Source organism: Anopheles bellator, chromosome 2 (assembly GCF_943735745.2).
Source record: "Anopheles bellator chromosome 2, idAnoBellAS_SP24_06.2, whole genome shotgun sequence".
Classification (NCBI taxonomy): Eukaryota; Metazoa; Arthropoda; class Insecta; order Diptera; family Culicidae; genus Anopheles; species Anopheles bellator.
In genome coordinates this window covers 43,961,855-43,981,907 of record NC_071286.1, presented here as the reverse complement: position 1 = coordinate 43,981,907, position 20,053 = coordinate 43,961,855, and the positions used below count along the sequence as shown (strand labels likewise).

The 20,053-nt window shown below is 51.1% G+C and overlaps 1 protein-coding gene across 1 annotated transcript; it reads right to left on the bottom strand.

The window, feature by feature from the left end:
* Nucleotides 1-18: 18 nt before the first annotated feature.
* On the bottom strand, nucleotides 19-13,358 carry LOC131210915 (papilin). The gene is made up of 14 exons (XM_058204235.1): nucleotides 12,502-13,358; nucleotides 12,301-12,421; nucleotides 12,041-12,220; nucleotides 7,412-10,532; nucleotides 7,091-7,270; nucleotides 5,774-5,944; nucleotides 4,573-5,382; nucleotides 4,301-4,495; nucleotides 3,970-4,167; nucleotides 2,301-2,839; nucleotides 2,087-2,237; nucleotides 1,351-1,785; nucleotides 945-1,217; nucleotides 19-874 (listed from the first exon to the last, which is right to left on the bottom strand). Exons 1-14 carry the CDS (start codon nucleotides 13,341-13,343, stop codon nucleotides 717-719), a joined length of 7,374 nt encoding a protein of 2,457 aa, XP_058060218.1. The 5' UTR covers nucleotides 13,344-13,358; the 3' UTR covers nucleotides 19-716.
* Between the last annotated feature and the right edge of the window lie 6,695 nt (nucleotides 13,359-20,053).

Sequence of the window (20,053 nt, the reverse complement as noted above, 5' to 3'; positions counted from 1 at the left end):
CTTGGATGCGTTTCGGTTCTCAAATTGGATCGCTTTAATTCACTTATTATTTCATATTTCGTAGGTCGATGTGTTCCTTACTCATTTTTCTACGTTCACGACAAAGATTCAACTGCAGTATGGTTGTAGTAAGTTGAAAATAAATTATTTACAGTAAGCAGTAAACGACGAGCTCTAGACAAAAATGCTTGTATCGAGCGAGTACGCTCTACAGTGGAGAAATGTTCGTTTGTGTGGTTCCTTTTTTCCCTACCTCTAAGCACTAAAAATCTTCGCTTATTAACACATTTCGTTGCTTTTGTATTTGTTGGGGCAGACATTTCTCCGTTTCGCCGTCCGCACTACAAACCACGATTGATCTATAACCTATTACTAGAGCGATCATTGTTTGAATGATTGCGTTCCGAAGGTCTGCACTAGTGGTTCAGTTTCGGTTTTGGTATAAGTGCCGACCAGCGACCGTCGATTGGTCAGGCCATCAGCAGGTCAGGATGGCAGCCATCGAGAAGCTGTCGATCGGTTCACGGAAGGTTCACGGAGCTTGCTGTTAGTTTACACAGTGATCTGTTGTGCGTTGTGCGCGCAGGAAGTAGAAGAAAATGGAAGGGTTCCGTTCGAGCAGCAGCTGGCTAGCAGGTTGTCGACAGGTTTCGTCACCAGTCGATGGAGGTTTTTCGCGAATTTTCCTCCGCTTCGTTTCTATATGGCACACTGAACTAATAATGGCGACTGCCAACATTTATCTGACCCGCCAGCGTACACGAGCGGCAACAGAATCGTGCGTAGTACTTGTGGTTGCAGTAGTGCCCCGCGACGATCAGGTCACACTTGGCCAGCAGCTGATTGTCGGTACATTCTGGCGGAACGTACACACCTAAATGGGGGGTGAGAGCACACATTTAATCGTCTTGCATCGTTACTCGTTGCGCATCCTCCCAGGTTACCTTCTACGCGAACGGTGTGCTCTTGGAAAGCTTCTGACTGTTCGTTCCTCGCCAGACACTTGTACCGCCCACTGTCCGACGGTATGGCACCGGTTACAATCAGCAGGTTGTGGTCGGTGATGTGGATACGGTCGGTCGGCACCATGATCTGGCCATCCTTGAACCAGTTCACGGTCGGTTTCGGGTATCCATCGACCGTGCAGTTGATCGTGAAGTTACTGTTCGGCATTAGATCGCGACCTTGCGGGAAGTGCATCGCCACCGTCGCCGGAACTGGAGAGTGAAAGGACAACAGTTAATTGAGGCTCAGCCGTTAGCGCATCGTTACATCTTGTTACTCATCAACGCGAAACAGGCTATCGAGCGGCGCCTAAAGTTAGTCTATTTTCTTACAGCGGCTACTTACCCGGCTGACGCACCACCACGGGCGGTGGCCGTGGTCGTGGCGGATACGGATCGCCCGGCGCGGGTCGTATCACCACCGACACCGAGACCGGCGGACGACCGCTGAGGACGTACTTAAGGTACTTCTCGTCCACCGGGCTGATCGGCGTGACCGGCCCGTAAGCGAGCAGGGTTACCGTGCGCGAAATTCCCTTGCCGGCACCGGAGTAAGCTTGGCACACGTACGGACCCAGATCCTGCAGGCGGACGCGCTCGAAGTGCAGCGAGTAGTCGCGACTCACCATCTTCAGGGGCATCATGAACGTTTCGCGCCACCAGCTAACGACCGGTTTCGGGTAGCCACCGGCCGGACACCGAAGTGTCGCCGGTTCCTCCAGCTGAATCACTTGCGAATCGTTCAGAGTGCCCGCAATGTACGCGTCTCGCGGCACCGGATCTGGTTCGCCGTACCGCAGGCATGCCGCATGTTAGTTGTCAGCCCATAACCGTGCCACCCGAAAGCGTATGTGGGTAATTGTTTGAAATTGTTAGTGAAGACAGAAGCCACCACCATAAGCCAATGCAGGAAGGGATCCGCGAGCATCATACCAGGAGCATCATAGAGAAATAGATCAGGGAAAGACGGCGTTAGTGACAAGAAAACGTATGACAACATGCCTCGGCAATAACATTGAAGCGAGCCAGTTAACCACCACCAGTAAGACCTACTACTATCGGCGAGCAACGCCATGGCTTACCGTTCACCGTCAGCTGGACCTCTCGCAGGGCTGGCTCCCCGATGCCGTTGTCAGCAACGCACACGTACGTTCCACTGTCCGTACGGTGCAGCTGAACGATCTGCAGATCTCCCGTCGATGTCAGCACATAGCGTCCTTGGTTGGTGTTCAACTGAAAGATTGAGTTCAGAGTTCAGTGCTGATCTTCTGCGGATCGGTCAAGATTTCGGCCTACCAAAATGGCTCCCTTTCGCCAACGGACCGACGGCGGTGGGAATCCGGTGGCAAAACAGCGCAGCGTCGCTACACCTCCTTCCTCCGACTTGATGTCCAGCTCCTCCGGCGCAACTTCCTCCAGCACCGTGGGGCCCGGAACTCCCGGAACCACCGGAGCGACCCCTGTCGGTCGTTCCACGGGACTGATGCAGATCCGTGCGCAGCCAGCATCGCAGCACTTGTTGTTACCACGACAGTCAGCGTCCGAGTAACAGTCAACGCCACAGTGGGTGGCATTGGCCAGCGCAGGACATTCGCCCGGTTTGTGGGAGGCGCGACACACCCCCACAAACTCGGACCCACCGGCGTTGACCGTTCCGCCACTTTGCACGTCCACCACGCACTGTGTTCCGGGTGGACAGTACTGACCGGCGCAAGGATCATTACACTGGCACCGATCGCACCCATTGCTCGGATCGTACGATTTGGCTAGGCCGTACTGACACTGGAACTGTCGGCACTCGTCCTCGTACCGCTCGCAAGGATTTATCGCGTTCGCTACGGAGTGAAAAGGGGTTACCCGGGTTAGAAGTCGTTCAGCTCTACTCTTACTACGGCCGGCCGAAAATTAGAACGATCATTAAGCCGGTTCCAGTTTAGTCACTAAAGCGGCTGAAAGTCGGTTTAGAGTGATTAAACACAGAAGAAAGAGTGGTTGGCCAGATGTCGAAGCCGAGCAGAAGAGAAGTACACCGTTCCCTGAAAAGCAGTTGCTGCGACGTGGACGACAAAGGACATGAATGGATGAGAATGAAGTTTAGTGATCCCCAGCGTCACCAGCAGTCTATGCTGGCTGATGAGCATAAGGAAACGGAGCGGCAGAGAGTTTATGGACATCCAGAAGGTATCAGCAGATACGGTTGGCGATGATGGTGAAAAGAATGAACTTTGCTGCACAATGATAAGCTCTGCTCCCTTTTACCAGATACATACAGGGTGATCCATTATAGTGTTTGGATTTTTAACTACCAATTACTTGGCCCTTAAAACGTAAAACTTCATTACAGGAACCGGAACATATTAAAAATTTATTTCCAAAGTGGTGAGACTTCACTTGTACGAAATTTGGAAAGCTCATTTAATTTAATAAGCAGAATCATCATTTTAGAGGCTAGTAAAACCCACACGTCGTGCAAGAGAAGCCAATGCACCCACAACGAGTGAGTGCTGGTTTTGGCTGATTGGTTCTTCGGCGAAATTGAAGATGTTTTTTTTGTGTGTGTTGGTAGTGGTATTTTGCGATCTGCGGAATCCAAACACTAGATGAACCACCCTCAATGGACTGTATATGAGTGTTTACTACACAGACTAAACGTACCGACCTTAAAGGCTACCATGAATCCTCTGCAGTTGTTATAATATGATAAGATGACTGATTCCTACTTATGAACTTGAACGACTCCTGCCATGAATGATCAACAAATGAGTAAAAGAATGTTGCTTTGGACAGAAACTACCACAACCATCTGCGATGAAACACTCGTGTGAAGGGAACATCAGAGAAACAGCGAGGTTATTGGTTGGCTTGAGCAACCCGGCAGAGCAGTCCACCTGGTAAAAGCAGCGCCAAGACCTTAGCTACCCAGCACAGCTCCACACGGCAGGAATCGCGAGCGATGCTCACTTACACTCGATCTCACAGTACCGTCGGCAGTGATCGTACGAAGGGAAGTTGTTGCTATTGCCACCACATCCACTGTACCGAAACGCGAAGCATGTTTCCCGCTCAACGTCATAGTACCACCGTTTGCGGAACTTCAGGCGCGACCGGTCCTTGCACCGCCGATCGCCTCTCGCCAGCTTCAGGCTACAGATATCCGGAGCATCTATGTACATTGCTGACCAGATTCAGAAAGTTGAACGACGAATGGATGAAACAGTTCCAGTCCGGTTCCAGGGATAGTGTCGCGAAACGAGTGTAGTTTGCACATCTTACCATCCTTACAGACCGACACTTACCAGACTGATCGACGCTTTCGGCCGGACGTCGGTGTACGCAGGTTCCTTCGCACTCCTCGGCGCCAGCGAACCGATTGCCGTTACCCTCGCAGCCACTGTAGTTGAACGCGTAGCAGGCATGAGTCCGGGCATCGTAGTAGAACCTCGGAATCGCGTCGTTACATGGTCCAGGGTTCAGCACTTCGCGACACACGTCTGAGGGAAAATAACGCCCAGAATGCTGGTCAGATATCCTTCCATCACGGCGGTCGACTGACTGACGGCTGTCTTACCTACGCCCCGGTACATGCCACAGGTCCGTTCACACTCCTCCTCCGATTCGTACCGGTTCGCGTTTCCACCGGCCCCACTGTACCGGAATCGCTCGCAGGACCTTCGCTCCGCGTTGTAGTAGAACAGGATCAGCTCACCATCTCCGGCACCGTCACCGAACTCTGGGTGCAGTTCACAACGGCTCACATTCTCCGCCCGCTCCGGATCGGTCGGACCACGCAGATCGACATCGCCCGGTCCGGCACACTGCCGTTCACAGTCCTGCTGGCCGTGGAAGTTATTGCCATTGCCTCCACAGCCACTGTAACTGAACGGTAGACACCGCTGGTCTCGTCGATCGAAGTACCACCGTTCCTCGGAGTTCGCACAATCGCCCTGCTCCTGGGGCAGGTCGCACACGTTCTGGACACTGCCGCACGCCTGCTGGCAGGATTCCTCGGTCTGGAAGTTGTTCTGATTGCCGCCACAGCCGGTGTAGGTGAACAGTGTACAGACTCCGGTCTGGGCGTCGAAGTAGAACCTTCGCTGGTACGGTTGGCATTCACGATCCCCGTTGTCCATCGGCAACTGACAGTACCGGCGGTCGAACTGGCTCGGTTCTGGCCGGGGTGCCGGCTCAGGTTCACGCTTCGCACCGCCGTCGATGCACCGACTGGTGCAGGACTGCTCGTCCACAAAGTTGTTCCCATTGCCACCGCAGCCACCGTAGTAGAACTGCCGGCAGCGCTGCTCCTTCGTGTCGAAGTACCAGTGCGCGGTATAGTTTTGACACTCGCCAATCTCCGCCGGCAGGAAGCAGGTGTCTTTCTCTGCGAAGAAGTACCGAAAGCTGACGATTAGAGAACGGAAGCTTCGGAAGTCAAGGCGCAGGGTTAGTCGTTACTGGCAAGCGTGTTTAGTGTACAGAAGCAGAAGGGAGTAATGTCGTGTACATGTTTCCTTCGATAGCTAGAATGCAAGCGGCTAGTAGACTAGTGCAGGAGCCCAAACTTCGTCGCCCGGTGTGTACTGCCAAATGTGCGCTTCCAAAGGGGTGTTCGGCAAAATTTGGAATTTTTGAAACAATTTTTTTGTGCTTCTTCCGAACGTCGCTCGCATTCCGCATGGCAGAGGCAGCGCAGGGTATTCGGAGAAGGATCACAGCGCGAGCGTGTGGGTTCGGTAGGAGGTGATATGGGTTGGCCACACCGGGTTACTTACCAACCTTCGGTGGACATTCCGCTTCGCACTGGTCGCGCGAGACGAAGTGGTTCTCATTGCCACCGCAACCGGTAAAGTAGAAGGGCATGCATTTGTTACCATCACCGGTGAAGTGCCAGCGGGCCTGCTGGGCCTCGCAGTTCCCGACGTCCAGTGGCTGCCGACAGCTCGCTGCAGAAATGCGTTCCCCGCACAGTAGGCGGTTCGATAAGTTGTAGGGTTAGTGATTGGCACCGTGCAAGTAGTGGCAAGCCGAGCCGATAACCCAATTTGTCCCAAAACCCAATTGTTAATTGTTAATTGGGGGTTGTAGTAGAATCGTTGTGATTAAAACAAGAGCATGCGAAAAACCGAAGAGCGTTGAAGAGAAGACCATACCCGCAGATAGGAAGAGAGAGAGAGAGAGATAGAGAGAAAGAAAGAAAGAGTTGTAGATTCGAGGTGCGTTCAAAAAGTATCGAGAGTTTTGAATTTCGACAGGTAATATACGTTTTAGATTTTTTGACTATTCCAATCCATTTTGAGTAATCAGTCAATGTTTGACAGATACTTTCCTTGGACGTGTTTTGGTTCATCTTCGAGTTTTGTCTATTCCAAATCGATACTTTTCAATTGGATGGCAAAAAGTCTTTATCAATTTTTGCGTGAAAAACAAAATTAAGAGCTCAGAAGCAATTGAAATGTTGACTTTGGTTTACAGTGAAGCTAGTATGATCCAAAGCAGCGTTGATCGATGGGTCAAAATGTTCTCAGAGGTCCGAGAAGATGTGAACGACGTAGAGCCATGTTCGGTCGACTTTCATGCTGTGCGCGAATTTTTGGCCAAAACAACACATTAATGATGCCAAAGACACTGTATGCCTCAGATCTGGACCTCACTGACATTTTGTTGTTCCCAAAACTGAAGAGCCTCATGAACGAGCCTCATGAAGCATCGAAAGAACTCAACAAGATCACAAAAAATGATTTTTTGAAGTGCTTCGAGGATTGGAAGAAACGTTGCCACAAGTGTTTTACATCTAATGGGAATTGCTTTGAAGGTGATACAGACGATAATCATAAATAAATAAATAGTTGTTTTAAAAAACACAAAACTCGCAATACTTTTCGAACATACCACGATAAATAGATAAATAGAATAGATAAACGATAAAGCCATTGCACCACGCCATACACCAACTGGCACCGGCAGGAGCGCGTTAAGTCGTTAGTAAACCTGACAGAACCTGAACCAGGACCAAGTGGCCATGCTAGAAACGTGAACGATCAGCACAGGATCACGATCGCAGTCCCACGTCGGCCGGCCCCATTACTTACGCTTGTGTACACCTGGCTTCTTGCAGTGATAGTCACAGGATGCTTCCGTGTGGTAGTTGTTTTTGTTGCCCTTACAGCCCCCGAAGTAGAACGGTTGGCACATGTCGGCGTCCTTGTCGTAGTACCACCGCTCGAACGTGCCGTTACACGGTCCGGCCTCCATCGGTTGCTCGCAAGGTGCTAGAAACGGGATTCAGAGCCGGTGAAAAAGTGTAACTAGCCGTTTACGCCACACAGGACATAGAGCTTACTGCGCGATCGCTAGATCCCGGCGACTTCGAGCGACTTCTTTGCCGGGGGTCAGACGGGGACACTACTTACGTTTTGAGTCATCCACACTGCACGCGGCCTTGCAGTCCTCGAGCTTCTCGAACCGATTGGCGTTACCGAGGCACCCACCGTACGTGAACTGGGAGCACAGGTTCCGCTCCGCGTCGTAGTACCACATGTTGTAGTGCCCGGTGCAAGGACCGCTGATTTTGGGCAGATGACAAACGCCCTTACCGGTGGGCGTTTCGCAGCTGTCCCGGCACTCGTCGGCCGAATCGAACCGGTTGAGGTTACCCTCACACCCACCGTACCAGAACCGACCGCAGCCACCGTACTCGACGTCGAAGAAGTGCTTGACGGTGTAGTTGTGGCACGGACCCTTATCCTTCGGCAGTGCGCAAGCCTTCTGCGGTGACTCGGGCACCGCAGCACAGTCCTCAAACTTGGCCCCTTGCGCCTCGGTGGCTCCGTCGTGACAGCAGCCATACTTGCTATCGGCACAAGTACACCCGGCACCGTCTGGCCCGTTGGCCGCCGTCTTGCCATCGGAACAGCACTTGAACTCGCTATGTGAACAGTGACATCCGTGATTGTGCGGTCCCTTGGCCGGTGTAACACCGTCCGGACAGCAACCGAACTGATACGCATGGCACGGGCAACCCTCGAAGTTTGGTCCCTGTGCTTCCGTCTGCATATCCGGACAGCATCCGTGCTCGACGTACTGGCATCCGCAACCCGCATTCCCGGAGCCCCGGGCGGAGGTCTTACCGTCCGGACAGCATCCATACGGTGAGTACTCACACTCGCAGCCCTCCAGATGGGGACCCTGAGCGGGAACGACGTTATCCGGGCAGCAACCGTACGGGGTCTGCAGACAGCAACCCTCTCCGTTCGGTCCGTGGGCCGGTGTTTTGCCATCCTGGCAGCACCCATAAGGTTCGCGGCCACACGGCTCACACCCGGCTCCGTCCGGACCGGTAGCGGCCGTCGTATTATCCGCGCAACAACCGAACTCCGAGCTGGTGCAGTTTTCGGCCACCGGTTGCGCCTTGTCCGTGGCTGACGGCGGTTCCGCTTCCTCGACCACTCCGGGACAACCCTTCGAGTTGGGACCCTTCGCTTCGCTGACGCCATCGGCGCAGCATCCGAACTTGCTGAGGACGCACCCGGCCACGGTCGTCGTCTCGACCGGGCAACCCTCCTGATCGTTCCCTTCCGCCGGAGTGACCTTATCCGGGCAGCAACCGAACAGCGTATCGGCACAGTCCGCCTTCGGGCAACCCCGGTCCGAAGGACCCTTGGCCGGAGACACTCCGTCCGGGCAGCAACCGTGTTTCGTTTCCTTGCACGTCTCCGGCAGGGTGCACCCCTCGGAGAACGGACCGGTCGCCTTGGTCTTCCCGTTCGGGCAGCACCCGAACGTCGACGCGGCACACTCCGGAACCTTCGGTCTCGGTCGGCACTTCCGCGGTTTCTGCTCCTTCGCGATCACGGAGCTCAGCGAGTACGGCGTGCTGGTTTCCGGTTCATCCGTATCATCGGTGGCGCTCGATGTCGATGAAGCCCAGATATCGAAGGTGGTCTCTTCCACGCCGTCCTCGGTGACGGTCGAACCGGTCGAGTCTTCCGTAGGCTCGGTTACGTCGGTTGATTCCGGAGTGGAGCTACCGTCAGACGAGGGCTCCGTAACCGGGGATTCATCCGTAGACACTCCTGTCAGTCCGGTAACCGATAGCTCACTGCTGGATGCAACCTGCTCCGTAGCATCGGACGCGCCTTCCGTTGGTGTGCTGCCCGTGACACTATCCACGGTGCTAGACCCGAGCTCCGTAGCCGTGGTGACGTCAGACTCGCTCGAGCTACTGTCTGCAACCGTTGTGCTGCCCAAGTCCTGCTCGGTTGTGCTGGCAGAGCCATCCGTAGACGATCCGTCCACGGTGCTGGAGAGATCGTCGCTCGTCGTTGAGCTGCTGCCATCAGTTGTTGAGTCGAATTCGGTCGTACTGGTGTACGACTCGGTTGTATCCGTTGTGGGCTCGGAAGACTCACTCGACGACGACGAGGGACCTTCGCTGGAGGATGAAAGCGAGGCTTCAGACGTCGATTCCGCAGCTGTTGATGACGATTCGCTTGAGGTCTGCGATGCTACCTCACTAGAAGCGGAGCTGGACTCGGACGAGCGCTCCGTAGAACCACTGGCCGATTCCGTGGAACTGGCGGCTTCTGTAAGTTCCTGCGACATATCGGATGCCCTCGAGGTGGCCACGATCGTCGTGAGCTCAGCGTCGTCTCCTGAACCGTCCGAAACGTCCGCGACACTGCTGCCATCGCCTGATCCTTCGACCGTACGGTCGGTAGTGGCTGCGTCCGCATCCGTCGCTCCGGTTTCGAAGCCCGTCGCATCGCTCAGCATCACCTCGTCGGTCTCGAGTGAGGACTCCGTGGTGCCCCCGCTGACACCCAGCTCTACGCCCTCCGCCAGCGAGGTATCCTCCGTTACCATCATCACACCGTCCTGACCCTCCGTGCTGCTGAGACCGTCCCCGGACCCTTCAGCCTCCTCACCACTGCCACTGCCACTGCCTTCCCCGTCCTCCTCCTCGTCACACAGTTCGTCCTCGTCGTAGTCATCCTCCACGCCGAGCGTGGTTCCCGCCTCAACCGGAATGATCTCGTCCTCGGTGCAATCGTGAGCATTGCAGGACTCCGTCGTCAACTGGATACTGTCCACGTTGCAGTTCGTTTCCGGCACGACGGTGGCGTTGGCGATGCAGAGCACCTTGCGCGACTTCACGCCGCCACCGCAGTCCTTCGAGCAGTCGGTCCACGGCCCGGCAAACCATTGTCCCGGGCACTCGGGCGGTCCTTCGCACTCGCGCTCCTTCTCCGGCTTCAGCGTCGGGTCACACTTGTAGTCATCGTCGGCCCGCTTCAAGGACTGACCATCGAACACGCCGCACACCACCGTGCGCGTCTGGACACCGGTACCGCACACGGCCGAGCACTTGCTCCACTGCGACGTGAACCATTGGTACTCGCACGGGGTCAGCTCGCAGACACGGTGCAACTCGGGCATCTCGCGCTCCTTGCAGAACTTCATGTCGTAGATGGTACCCGCCTTCGAGGCGCAGTGCACCGTGCGGGTTTCGGCCGTCGCACCACACTCGTCACACTGTAAGACGAAGGTAACAGGTCAATGGAAAGGTTTCCACTTGCAACAAGCATTATAAAGTGTCAAGGAAACGTGGTTGAGGAATAGGTTGACATTTCTTCGAATTTCATTGCATACTTTTTGGCGAAAAAGCGTTCGAAACTTGGGATGGTGATTCTGTGAATCGTCGACTTGTTTAATTTAATTTAATTTATTTTCAACCAAGGTTTGCCATAAGGCTAGACCCGGAAACTTAATCCTAAATATTTACAAAGAGAAGAGAGCTTAAGTGTAACAGAGATAGAGAGAGAGAGAGGAAAAATAAAGAATAAGGAAGCATAGAAACCACCACAGAGAGTGGGAAAATCCTGAGACTCAGTTAAAACAGACGGAGAGGAATTGAGGGCATTTATAAGGGCAACACGGAAAGATGAGCCACGTTTCTGCAAGCATCACCACGTCGAATTTAGCTTCAGAAGAGGCAAGTCTCATTTCTGAAGCCTTAGTCCGAAGACCGCGAACATTTTGGTAGACTTGTGAATTGATATCGAGACTGTCAAGCATTGACTAAAGCCAGTTGTGTTCTTGTCGGTGTACGCTACTGTTAAAGCCAGGATCAGAAGTTCTATTAGGACTTTGAATGAATTCGTGCGGTTTTACAGTAGATTTCAGTAGATGAAGAAAAATGCTACCGAAAGTTATCGTATGTTAATGGAATTTTGTGGTGAACATGCTTTTGCTGAGAGAAGGTGTCCGATGATCCATGAGTGATCTGAACAGTAAAAAAAGGTTGATGATGGAAAATTGGCAGCGATCGGGATGCATGTAAGACGCAAAAAGAGCTTGCAGAAATATTAAGAATGGGGTCTTATGGGTTCCACATGGATTGAAAAATATAAACATTCGAAGAAGGAAAACCATTCGCGAATTACTGCTTGCACGTCAGAAAAGAAAGCGGTTTTTTTGTACAGAACCGTCACTGCCGAAGAAAAGTGGATTTATTACGAGAATTTTTAAACGCAAAAAGGCATAGGTATAGCCTGCGCAAAGGTTATGCTGTGCATATGGTGGGATATGAGAGGTGTGGTGTACTATGAACTTTTAAAACCTAATGAAATTATTGACGGACAATCCCATCAACAATAATAAATGCATTTGAAGCAATGCTTTGGCCATAAAATGACGAGAATGCGATAAAAGATATGTTATCCTGATTTGTCAAAATGATAATGCTCGACCAGACATCGCAAAAACGATCAAATCCTATCTCGAAAATGTCGGCTGGGAACTGTTAAGTCGCCCACTGTATTCACCAGATATTGCTCTTTCGGACTAATTTATTTGTTCCGTGGCATAAGTTGCACCATTATCGAAAAAGAACCGTAACCATTAATTCAAAGTCCTAGTATTTCAACGAGAGCTGACTGGTAATTTAGGGTAATGATAGTGTAACGGTTGTCTAAGAATTTATCTGGTTTGTCTACGAAGGATACAATCCATTTCCAAACGATGATGATTATATTGCTTACCCCGCTCCAGGACGACGTTACATAATCGACACCCTCACAGGGTCGCAGCGTGCACTTCTCGCTCGGGGCCGGCTTTTCCGTGATGCACTCGTCGTCTTGCAACACCGTGATACGACCGTGTTCCTTGCGATAGCACGTAACCTTTCGCGTCCGTTCACCCTCGCCGCACAGCTTGTTGCACTGTTTTGGGGGGGAAAAAGAAAAACGCCCGGCCCGTTAATCCATATCCTTCGCTCCTCCGCGAGCTCCTTGGCACCTACCGGGGACCACTTGCCAATGTGCCACTCGGGGCAGACCGTTCCCTGATTGCATTCCCGCTCCGTCGCTGGCTTGTTGCCGACACTCTCCAGACACACGTCGTCGTCCAGCTTCTTCGTCTCGCTGTGAAGTAAAAGACAACCAAACCAGGGACCTGTCCATTGAGGCACTCGAGCTATTGTCCGGCAAGTAGCGGCCCTTACCCATCGCCCGAAACCCGCTCGCAGTACACGTCGCGCGTCTGTTTGCCTTCCGTGCCGCACGGCATCGAACAGTTACTCCACGGTCCTTCGGACCACCGAGCGGGGCAAGCCTGCTGACCGCACTTCTGGGTGCTCGGTGGCCGTTCGCCCGCATTGCACAGTCCTTCGTCCACCTCCCTCAGGGAGCTTTTACTGTTGCAGGTGACGTTTCGGGACTGGACACCTCCGCCGCAGCTAGCCGTGCACGGCTCGAACGCCGTGTGCATCCAGGAGTAGCTATCCGGCTCGTCAACCGGAGCCGACTGGGCCGATACACTGTACTCGTACTGGACGCCCACGTTACGATCCTGTGACAGCAGCACCAGATACACGGACTCCGTCGTCGGTCCAAGGCACGTCAACCGATCGGGAGCCGCGAATCCTTGCGGACGCCGCTCGTAGTGCCAATCGCAGCCGGCGAACTGCATCGTCCGCGGGAAGTCGATCCGATAGTTGCCGTTCAGATGGTAGAACCCGGTCAGGTTGCGGATCGCCAGGTAGTTGTTGGAGGGCGCCAGTTCGTTGATCACCACGTTGGAGGCACCGTTCGGGATGAGCAGCAGATCGTTGTAGCCCACCTGCAGGTTCTGCGCGTCCAGCAGGCCGTTGACGGTCTTACAACTGCTGCCGTCACCGCGACACACGCGACACTTGTCTTCCTTGGCTTGCGATCCCAGCATCATGTCGCAACCGACCGATTGGCAGGTGCCGTCGACGCATACGTCGAACGACTCGTCATTGCAGCGCGTCCCGTCCGTCACCTTGGCCCGGTGACGGAAGTAGAACCGCTCGCCGATCGGCATACAGTTCAGCTCGCAAGGATTCGGTGCCCGGGTGTACGGGACCCACTGGTACCGGTGGCCCTCGAACGGCACGTCGTTGAACTCCGAGCATTGCTGCTTGCGAAAGTCCTGCTCCCGCTCGGGACAGTCCTGTAACGGGGACAGCAGCGATGAATCAATACTTCAATATCTTTATCCCAGAACCATGCTAAGGGATCGAATGTGGGATGTATTTTCTTGTAATCTAAAAAATCCCCTCAAATTCCCACATATTAAATTGAATTAGTGTTTATCAAATAAACCATCGACCGTAGTTTTATATGTTTTAACATGTTCAACATCCTCATTTGGATGAAGAAAGAAAACTATTCTTTCCATTTAACCTCTATCGGTGAGAAATTCGAACTTGAAATAAAAAAACGAGCATCAAAACAAACAAAGAATACATCGGTCAACGAGCAGGACTTCCACAGTCCAGTCAAACGGATCCAGTTTGCGATTCGCAGGACTCTGTCTTCAACATTGTGTGAACCGAGCCACTTGGCAAAAAGGATGACTGAACCGCCGTACACGGAAACCATATTGTAATCGATTTGTCGGGATCAAGTCCTGCGCTTTTCTTTTGCTTTTGTTTCCCCCTATCATATCCCTATCCCGACCCAGTGCGCCGGGTTCCGACCGGTCCATGTGACGTATTTTTCACTGTGTCCCGTGTCCCGATAAGCGGAACGGAGCATCAAAACTCTGAGTCTGAGTTGCCGCCGGCAACAATGTTTCGTGCTTCGATTTCTTCCGTCCGTCCTCACCGGCGCTTGGAGTGCGAAAAAAGGACAATTCTCAGCCAGAGCCCGAGTGCGCGGTGCGCGGCACTGACAGAGGCCCCACAAACGACAGCCTGTTCCGGAGACGGTAGCAAAATTTATCGACACAATAATTGTGAATCACTAGCGGTATGAGATGTGCAAGAAATAACAAGAGCAGAGCATGTGCTCCGCTGGCGCCGCTGTTGTGTTCCATTTTTATCGAGACAACTTGTTTATCAGTTTTAGAGTAAGTGTTGGTATTGATTGTTTTGGAGCTGTTCTACACGAGAGCGAACCACTGGTGAACCAAACAAATAAGTTTTAAAGTTGTTAGCAGCTTGGTTTGGTTTGTTAAAAAGTGTTGTAAAATAGAACAGGTCACAGCACAGCTTTTCGCCAAGCTGAAAGACAAGTTAGTAGATCAAGTTTGCGAACAACAGCCCTTGTACACTAAACTTTACTCTTGAAAGGACCTCTTTTAGTAGCTCTAAGACCCGGGCCATAGCTTACCTGCGTGTTGCAGGAAAAGTATTTCTTCGTTCCCCCGGTGCAGGTTGGCGATCCGTAAGGACTGTTGAAATGGATGAAAGTGAATTAACCCGCTGCAGCACCGTTTGGTTCACTGACCACCCATCGTCACCGATTAGCCTGGTGGCCTGGTACTTACTCAAAATCCAGACACTCCCGTTCCTGGTAGGCGACACCGCCGCCACACGTCCGCGAGCAGTTCGAGGGGCTGCCCCAGGCGCTCCACCGTTCGCCCGGCGGTCCTTCGCCCCCCGGTACGATGTAGTTTTCCGGCTGGTACAGATTGCTGCTGTGCTGTCGTTTATGTCGAGCGCCAAACTGAAAAGAAAAAAGTATGTCGCAAAAAACAACCAGAAACCCATTACCCGGTGCCGTTTGGGCGCGCCATAGCCAACGCATTCGCAGGATTACTCGCAGCTCGGGACGCGCACGATTAGAGCCAAACAGGGGGCCAGGCATTAACGGTGCCGAAGTACGGACACGGCTACGCTCGTGTAAACAAGTTGTGAATTGAATTTTAAAATTGAAATTATTCAACCACCAGCGGTTCCGACGATTAGTTCCTCCTGGGATCGGCAAGACAGTTGCCACAAGAAACGTAACCGACAGTAAGCCATTAATGCCTGGCCCTACGACGGCGGGTTCATCCTTCCCGGTGTTTGTCAACCACGGCGTTGGTCTGCATTTTCTTAGCTGTTCAATGAACCAGTTCACGATCGTTAGGGTCAAGTGGGACAAGTCAAGCCCGGAAGGCCCACCGAGAAGCGCAAAACTAATTTTCCGACCACCCCTCGGACACACGGTGTGTCCTGTTTCATTAGCATCTGTGTGGCCTTTACGCGGGTCCTTGGCGAGGACCTTGACTTTCTTTGATGCCACGTCACGCCAAGGCAAGCACGCCCAGAAAACACTTACGAACTATGAGCTTCACCGTTTTCAAGAGTTTCAATTAGAACGAACCCAAACAATGGGTCGCCATGTGGTAGCAAGTGTTGTGGAAATTGGATTGTTCAACTCCGCTCCAGGTTGGTGTGCGGTCTTCGGGGATAACGTTGCCGTAACTTACCCGTCTGGATTCCGTAAAGCTAAGCTGTAAGGTCACTAGTAGCACTAACAATTTTGAATATCTGCAAAAGGAAATGGAAAAAAGGGCAAGAGATGTCAGATTAGAGAAGCAAAACTTTTTTGTTCGAATATTACATAATTATGGAGTGCTTTCGAAAGACGACCTGTAGTGACGAAATTAATATCAATGCAACTTGTTGATTCACCACCGCGCCGTTGAAAGAACTCACTCTACAGCCGACTGACGAGACTTTAAATTACTTTAAAACGACCCTTGAGAGCAGTTTAATTACTTTTTGAGTTAGCATTTGCCTTCAATTCTACCGCGCCGTTTTCGTGAATTGGGCCCACAAGGCCCACGAGGCGCATGAATTATACTCTCGACGGCTGAACGGTGCCTGCTTTACATTCCCCCCGGTGCAGGAGTCGACCGACTTCCGCGGCCCAATGTTGTACACTCGGCGAGATTCATCATTATCATTTCTCACCGTGGAGTCCTTGCGGACGGGATCGCTCCGTGGATCGCTTACGAAAGTCACCCCCCAGTGTGTTCGACCTCCTGTTTTGTGCCATTCCACCACAAGCCCCACACAATCCGGAGCCCCGCGAGGACTCCACCGCAAGCACTCGCCTGCCTAATGAAGATGATTTAAATAATGAGCAGCCAACAAGTCTGGCGCTGCGCTGCCATCGGTGATAGTCAGGCCACGGTGGCTGTGGCTGTGGCTGGTTGGCTCGCGTATCGCGTATTGGCAGTGTTTGCCTTCGGTGCCGCCCGGTGCGTATTAAACTACACCGAACGCCGCGCATCGCTTCCATTTATCAACGAAAATTATGAATATTAATTTAAATTTTAATTATCCTTTTGGCGACGTCGTCGCGAGAGAGGGGGTTTCTTTTCGACTCGCCACAATTCACCCCATCTTGTGAGCGGGATTCGTAATGTCACGGGGCGGCGTTTCGTAACGCCAGCAGCGGCGTTCCGTATGCTGCAGTGTATCGGCGGCAGCGGAAGTGTGCTGAGTATTGTCCCGTGGTTGGGCCCCTTGGTTGGCCGTCGGCCAAACGGCGGGAGCTTCCGGTGCGAGAAGGGTTCATTATGTTCACGCACCCAGCCCTGGGTAGCTGATAATGGTCTGAGTTGTTAATGTTTGCAAATATAATCTCACACTCGCAGTGTCATCGCGCCGCGTCGTAATAGGTATCTGCAAATACATATATTCATAAAGCTCCGCCACACCATGAGCTCCCGTGGCCGTGTCGTGGCGACCGTGCCACCACCGGGCTGGTAAGAACTTCGTACGTTTGCTGCGCAGTGCAGCCTTTCGTAGACGGGATCGTTGTCTGCGGTAGCCAAATCAGACCTGTACGACTAAATTATGATACGACGTTAATCGTTACGAGATTGGGTTCGAAGTAGCTTGGCGAACGAAATGGTGAATTTGTAAGCCAACATTGTAGTTGTTCGCGGACGATAACACCGGAAGTGTTTGAAGTAGAAACATATGGCATGCTGACTAAGTGAACTAAAAACGGCCGCACGGCCATTGGCTAATCACCCACATTTCTCCGGCAACGCTTCAGGAACCGCGATGTACAGGCGAGCCTGAGTCGGCGACCTTTGCGTCGCGGTGGGAAACCTCAGCACCAATAATTTGCCGAACATAAACATTTACCAGGGTGGATGCCGGGGCGTGCAACAAGTGTAGAGCGTGCTAAAATTACCACTCGCTGGCGTACGCTGTCGAAAGGGATTGTTCTCGACACCTAGCCCCGCTAAATCCGAATGTCTTGGCGCTAAAGTGAGAGTAATCCAAGCAATGTCCAGCTGGTCAGCCAACAAAACTGGTGAAAGCAACCCTAAGCCCCGATTGGTGCGCATTTCAAAGAATAGGTGCGTGTTGATTATTCGTTGTAAAATAAACAGGAAGGCTGCATTAGAGGAAGACGATAAAATTTTCATTTTCCACCATTTTCATCCCACGCTGCTAATGCGGCTCGGTGCGGTGCGAGGCGTGATGAGTTTTATCATTCCACGCATTTCGAACCGTCCTGCGTGGTGAAATAGATCTAGACACTGGAGCGGCCAGCGTCAGTATTTAGTCTACTCGCCTGAGTCAAAACACCTTTGCTTTGCAGGGTGGTGCCTCAGGAAGAATGGGTTTCCTTGAACAATTTCAAGGTTTTTCTACGAACACAACACAAGTCGCGGAAGGGCGAGATCGGAAGCCGGTTCAGCATCACGTACGGTAAAGCCTCACAAACATAACATATGCTGCTTTTCTTCTCTTTCCAAGTGAACTGTTTATTTTACTTCCCCTTCGCCTTACAGTAATCTATTTTGGAAATGTACAACAAACTCGTGAGTGCTGTAAAAACACCAAAATCCTCAATACACTCAATGAACAGTACTTTATCTGAAGGTCAATTCAGTGATGCAATGGATTTATGTTGGGATTTGTTGTGGTTAGTTGCTCACTCGGATATCGTGGTTGGTGTTGTAACTTTGGGCAGAAATCATATGCATTTTTTTAAAAGATGTTGAATAAGGTTTTGTTCCAGACAAAGTATTTTTTTATTATTCAGTTGCAACGGGCAAAAAAGGCAGCTAAAATTCATAGTATGATGGACGAATTCCACGATAAAACACTGCTACTGTCGAAACCAAGACAAAACGTTCTTTTTAATACTTGAATCGATTTTGAACTGGTATCTGATGGCCGACGCACATTTTATAAATATAAATTTATATATTTCGATAAGCCACTACGAAGGAAATGCCACGGCAAAATTGAGATAAATCATTCCACAGCGTGACGTACAAAACGCAAAAAACGAAATGCGTCGAAAAATTTGTATTTTTCGAAATAAGCATAAAGAACGATTCATAGTTTTCTATGCTCTCTGTATTCAATGCAATGTGGCTGAAGAGCAGAGCAGCAGCTGAAAAGCAGAAAAAATGAAAACATTAAAATTGAGTGTCTAGCAAAGGTGTGAAAAGCACCTTCACCAGTATTCGGTATCAGATACCGTCATCGGTATTCCGAAACAGCTGTTGAAATGTGCAACTTCAACGTTTCGATGGCACATGTATGATACATTTTCCCGGTAGCAAAATTTTACAGCTCATTGAAGCTTAAAATGGTGTCTAAACAATCCTAAAAATCGTTAGCACCATAAAAAGGCTACGGCGTGGTTTTGCCAAATCAAACCCAGCGGCACGTAACATCCGATTCCCCCCCGCTCATCGTTCCTAATTTCAGGGAATGAAGTGTGCACGAGTGGCGGTGCAATATTTTTGATGAAAATACATAACATAGGATGCACAAGAGAGCGTGAAGGTTGCAACATCCAAAAACTGTTGCTAAATGTTTCGTTAATGATGTTTGCTGGGCCAAGGTACACACTCATTATGCAGCTACAGATGCTGCAGAATCGAAGCATCATTCGGTTCGCATACTTTCAGGCGAATGATAGACACGCGATGTGCTCGTCATAAACAATTTCTAATTAATGGAGTTGTTTGGGTGCCACGGTGTAATTTTACACCGGTTCAGATTTACTGCCAGCGCTGTCACGTATCATTTCGCTCATAATGTTAGCTTGCAAACGTCCAATAAATTACTCGCCGATTTGCCCGACAGTCTGCTTTGAAGCGACTCCTCATTAAAGACGGGGCACATGTTTGAAGTATATAATTTATCAGCCAAACATTAGGTCAAAGGTCCGCCGCAATACCGGAAGTGTTGGAAGCATCGCGTTTTTTTTCTTCGTAAACACTTATCCGCATCAGAAGATAAATGACCGGTCCTGTTATGTGTACTTGACCCACATAGTTTCCGATGAAGCAAAATTTAAAACAATATTAATTGAACCTTGCAACCGATGACGACGCCGATTCGCTCGATGAAATCTGAAACCAGGGCTTGAACCGTGAAGCGTATTGCGAAGTAGAGAACATAAATAAAGCGATAACCAAATAAATATTGCGATAATAATATGCTTTCCGTGCTGTGCTCAAGTAGTCTTTAACTCGAAGCCAGCGTAATACGTTCCATGGTAGTGTTTGCTGTAGAAACTCGCATCGATATGAATGGCTTTCTGAATAATCTTTTGATCTGGCACATCCTTTGCACTGCGGTTCACATCAACCGCACAACCCAATCCTGGACAACCACAACGCAAAACTTTAGCTTCATAGGACTGAAGCTGTTGTTGATTGATTCCAGTATTGATCTGATAATCATCGAAGGATTTTGTAATATGCTCTACCTTGGATGTGCGCTCAATTCGAAATTTGAATTCAAGCCATTCAACCACCTTGTGATATTTTAT

Bases quoted from the DNA above. Each gene is read 5' to 3' on its own strand.
- LOC131210915 (XM_058204235.1), bottom strand. From the start codon at position 13,343: ATGCCGATCGGCGAGCGGTTCTACTTCCGTCACCGGGCCAAGGTGACG. The intron at 4,496-4,572 runs GTAAGACAGCCG...ATTTTCCCTCAG, and splicing joins TGGCATGTACCGGGGCGTAG to ACGTGTGTCGCGAAGTGCTG. The intron at 4,168-4,300 runs GTAAGTGTCGGT...CAATGTACATAG, and splicing joins CGAAAGCGTCGATCAGTCTG to ATGCTCCGGATATCTGTAGC.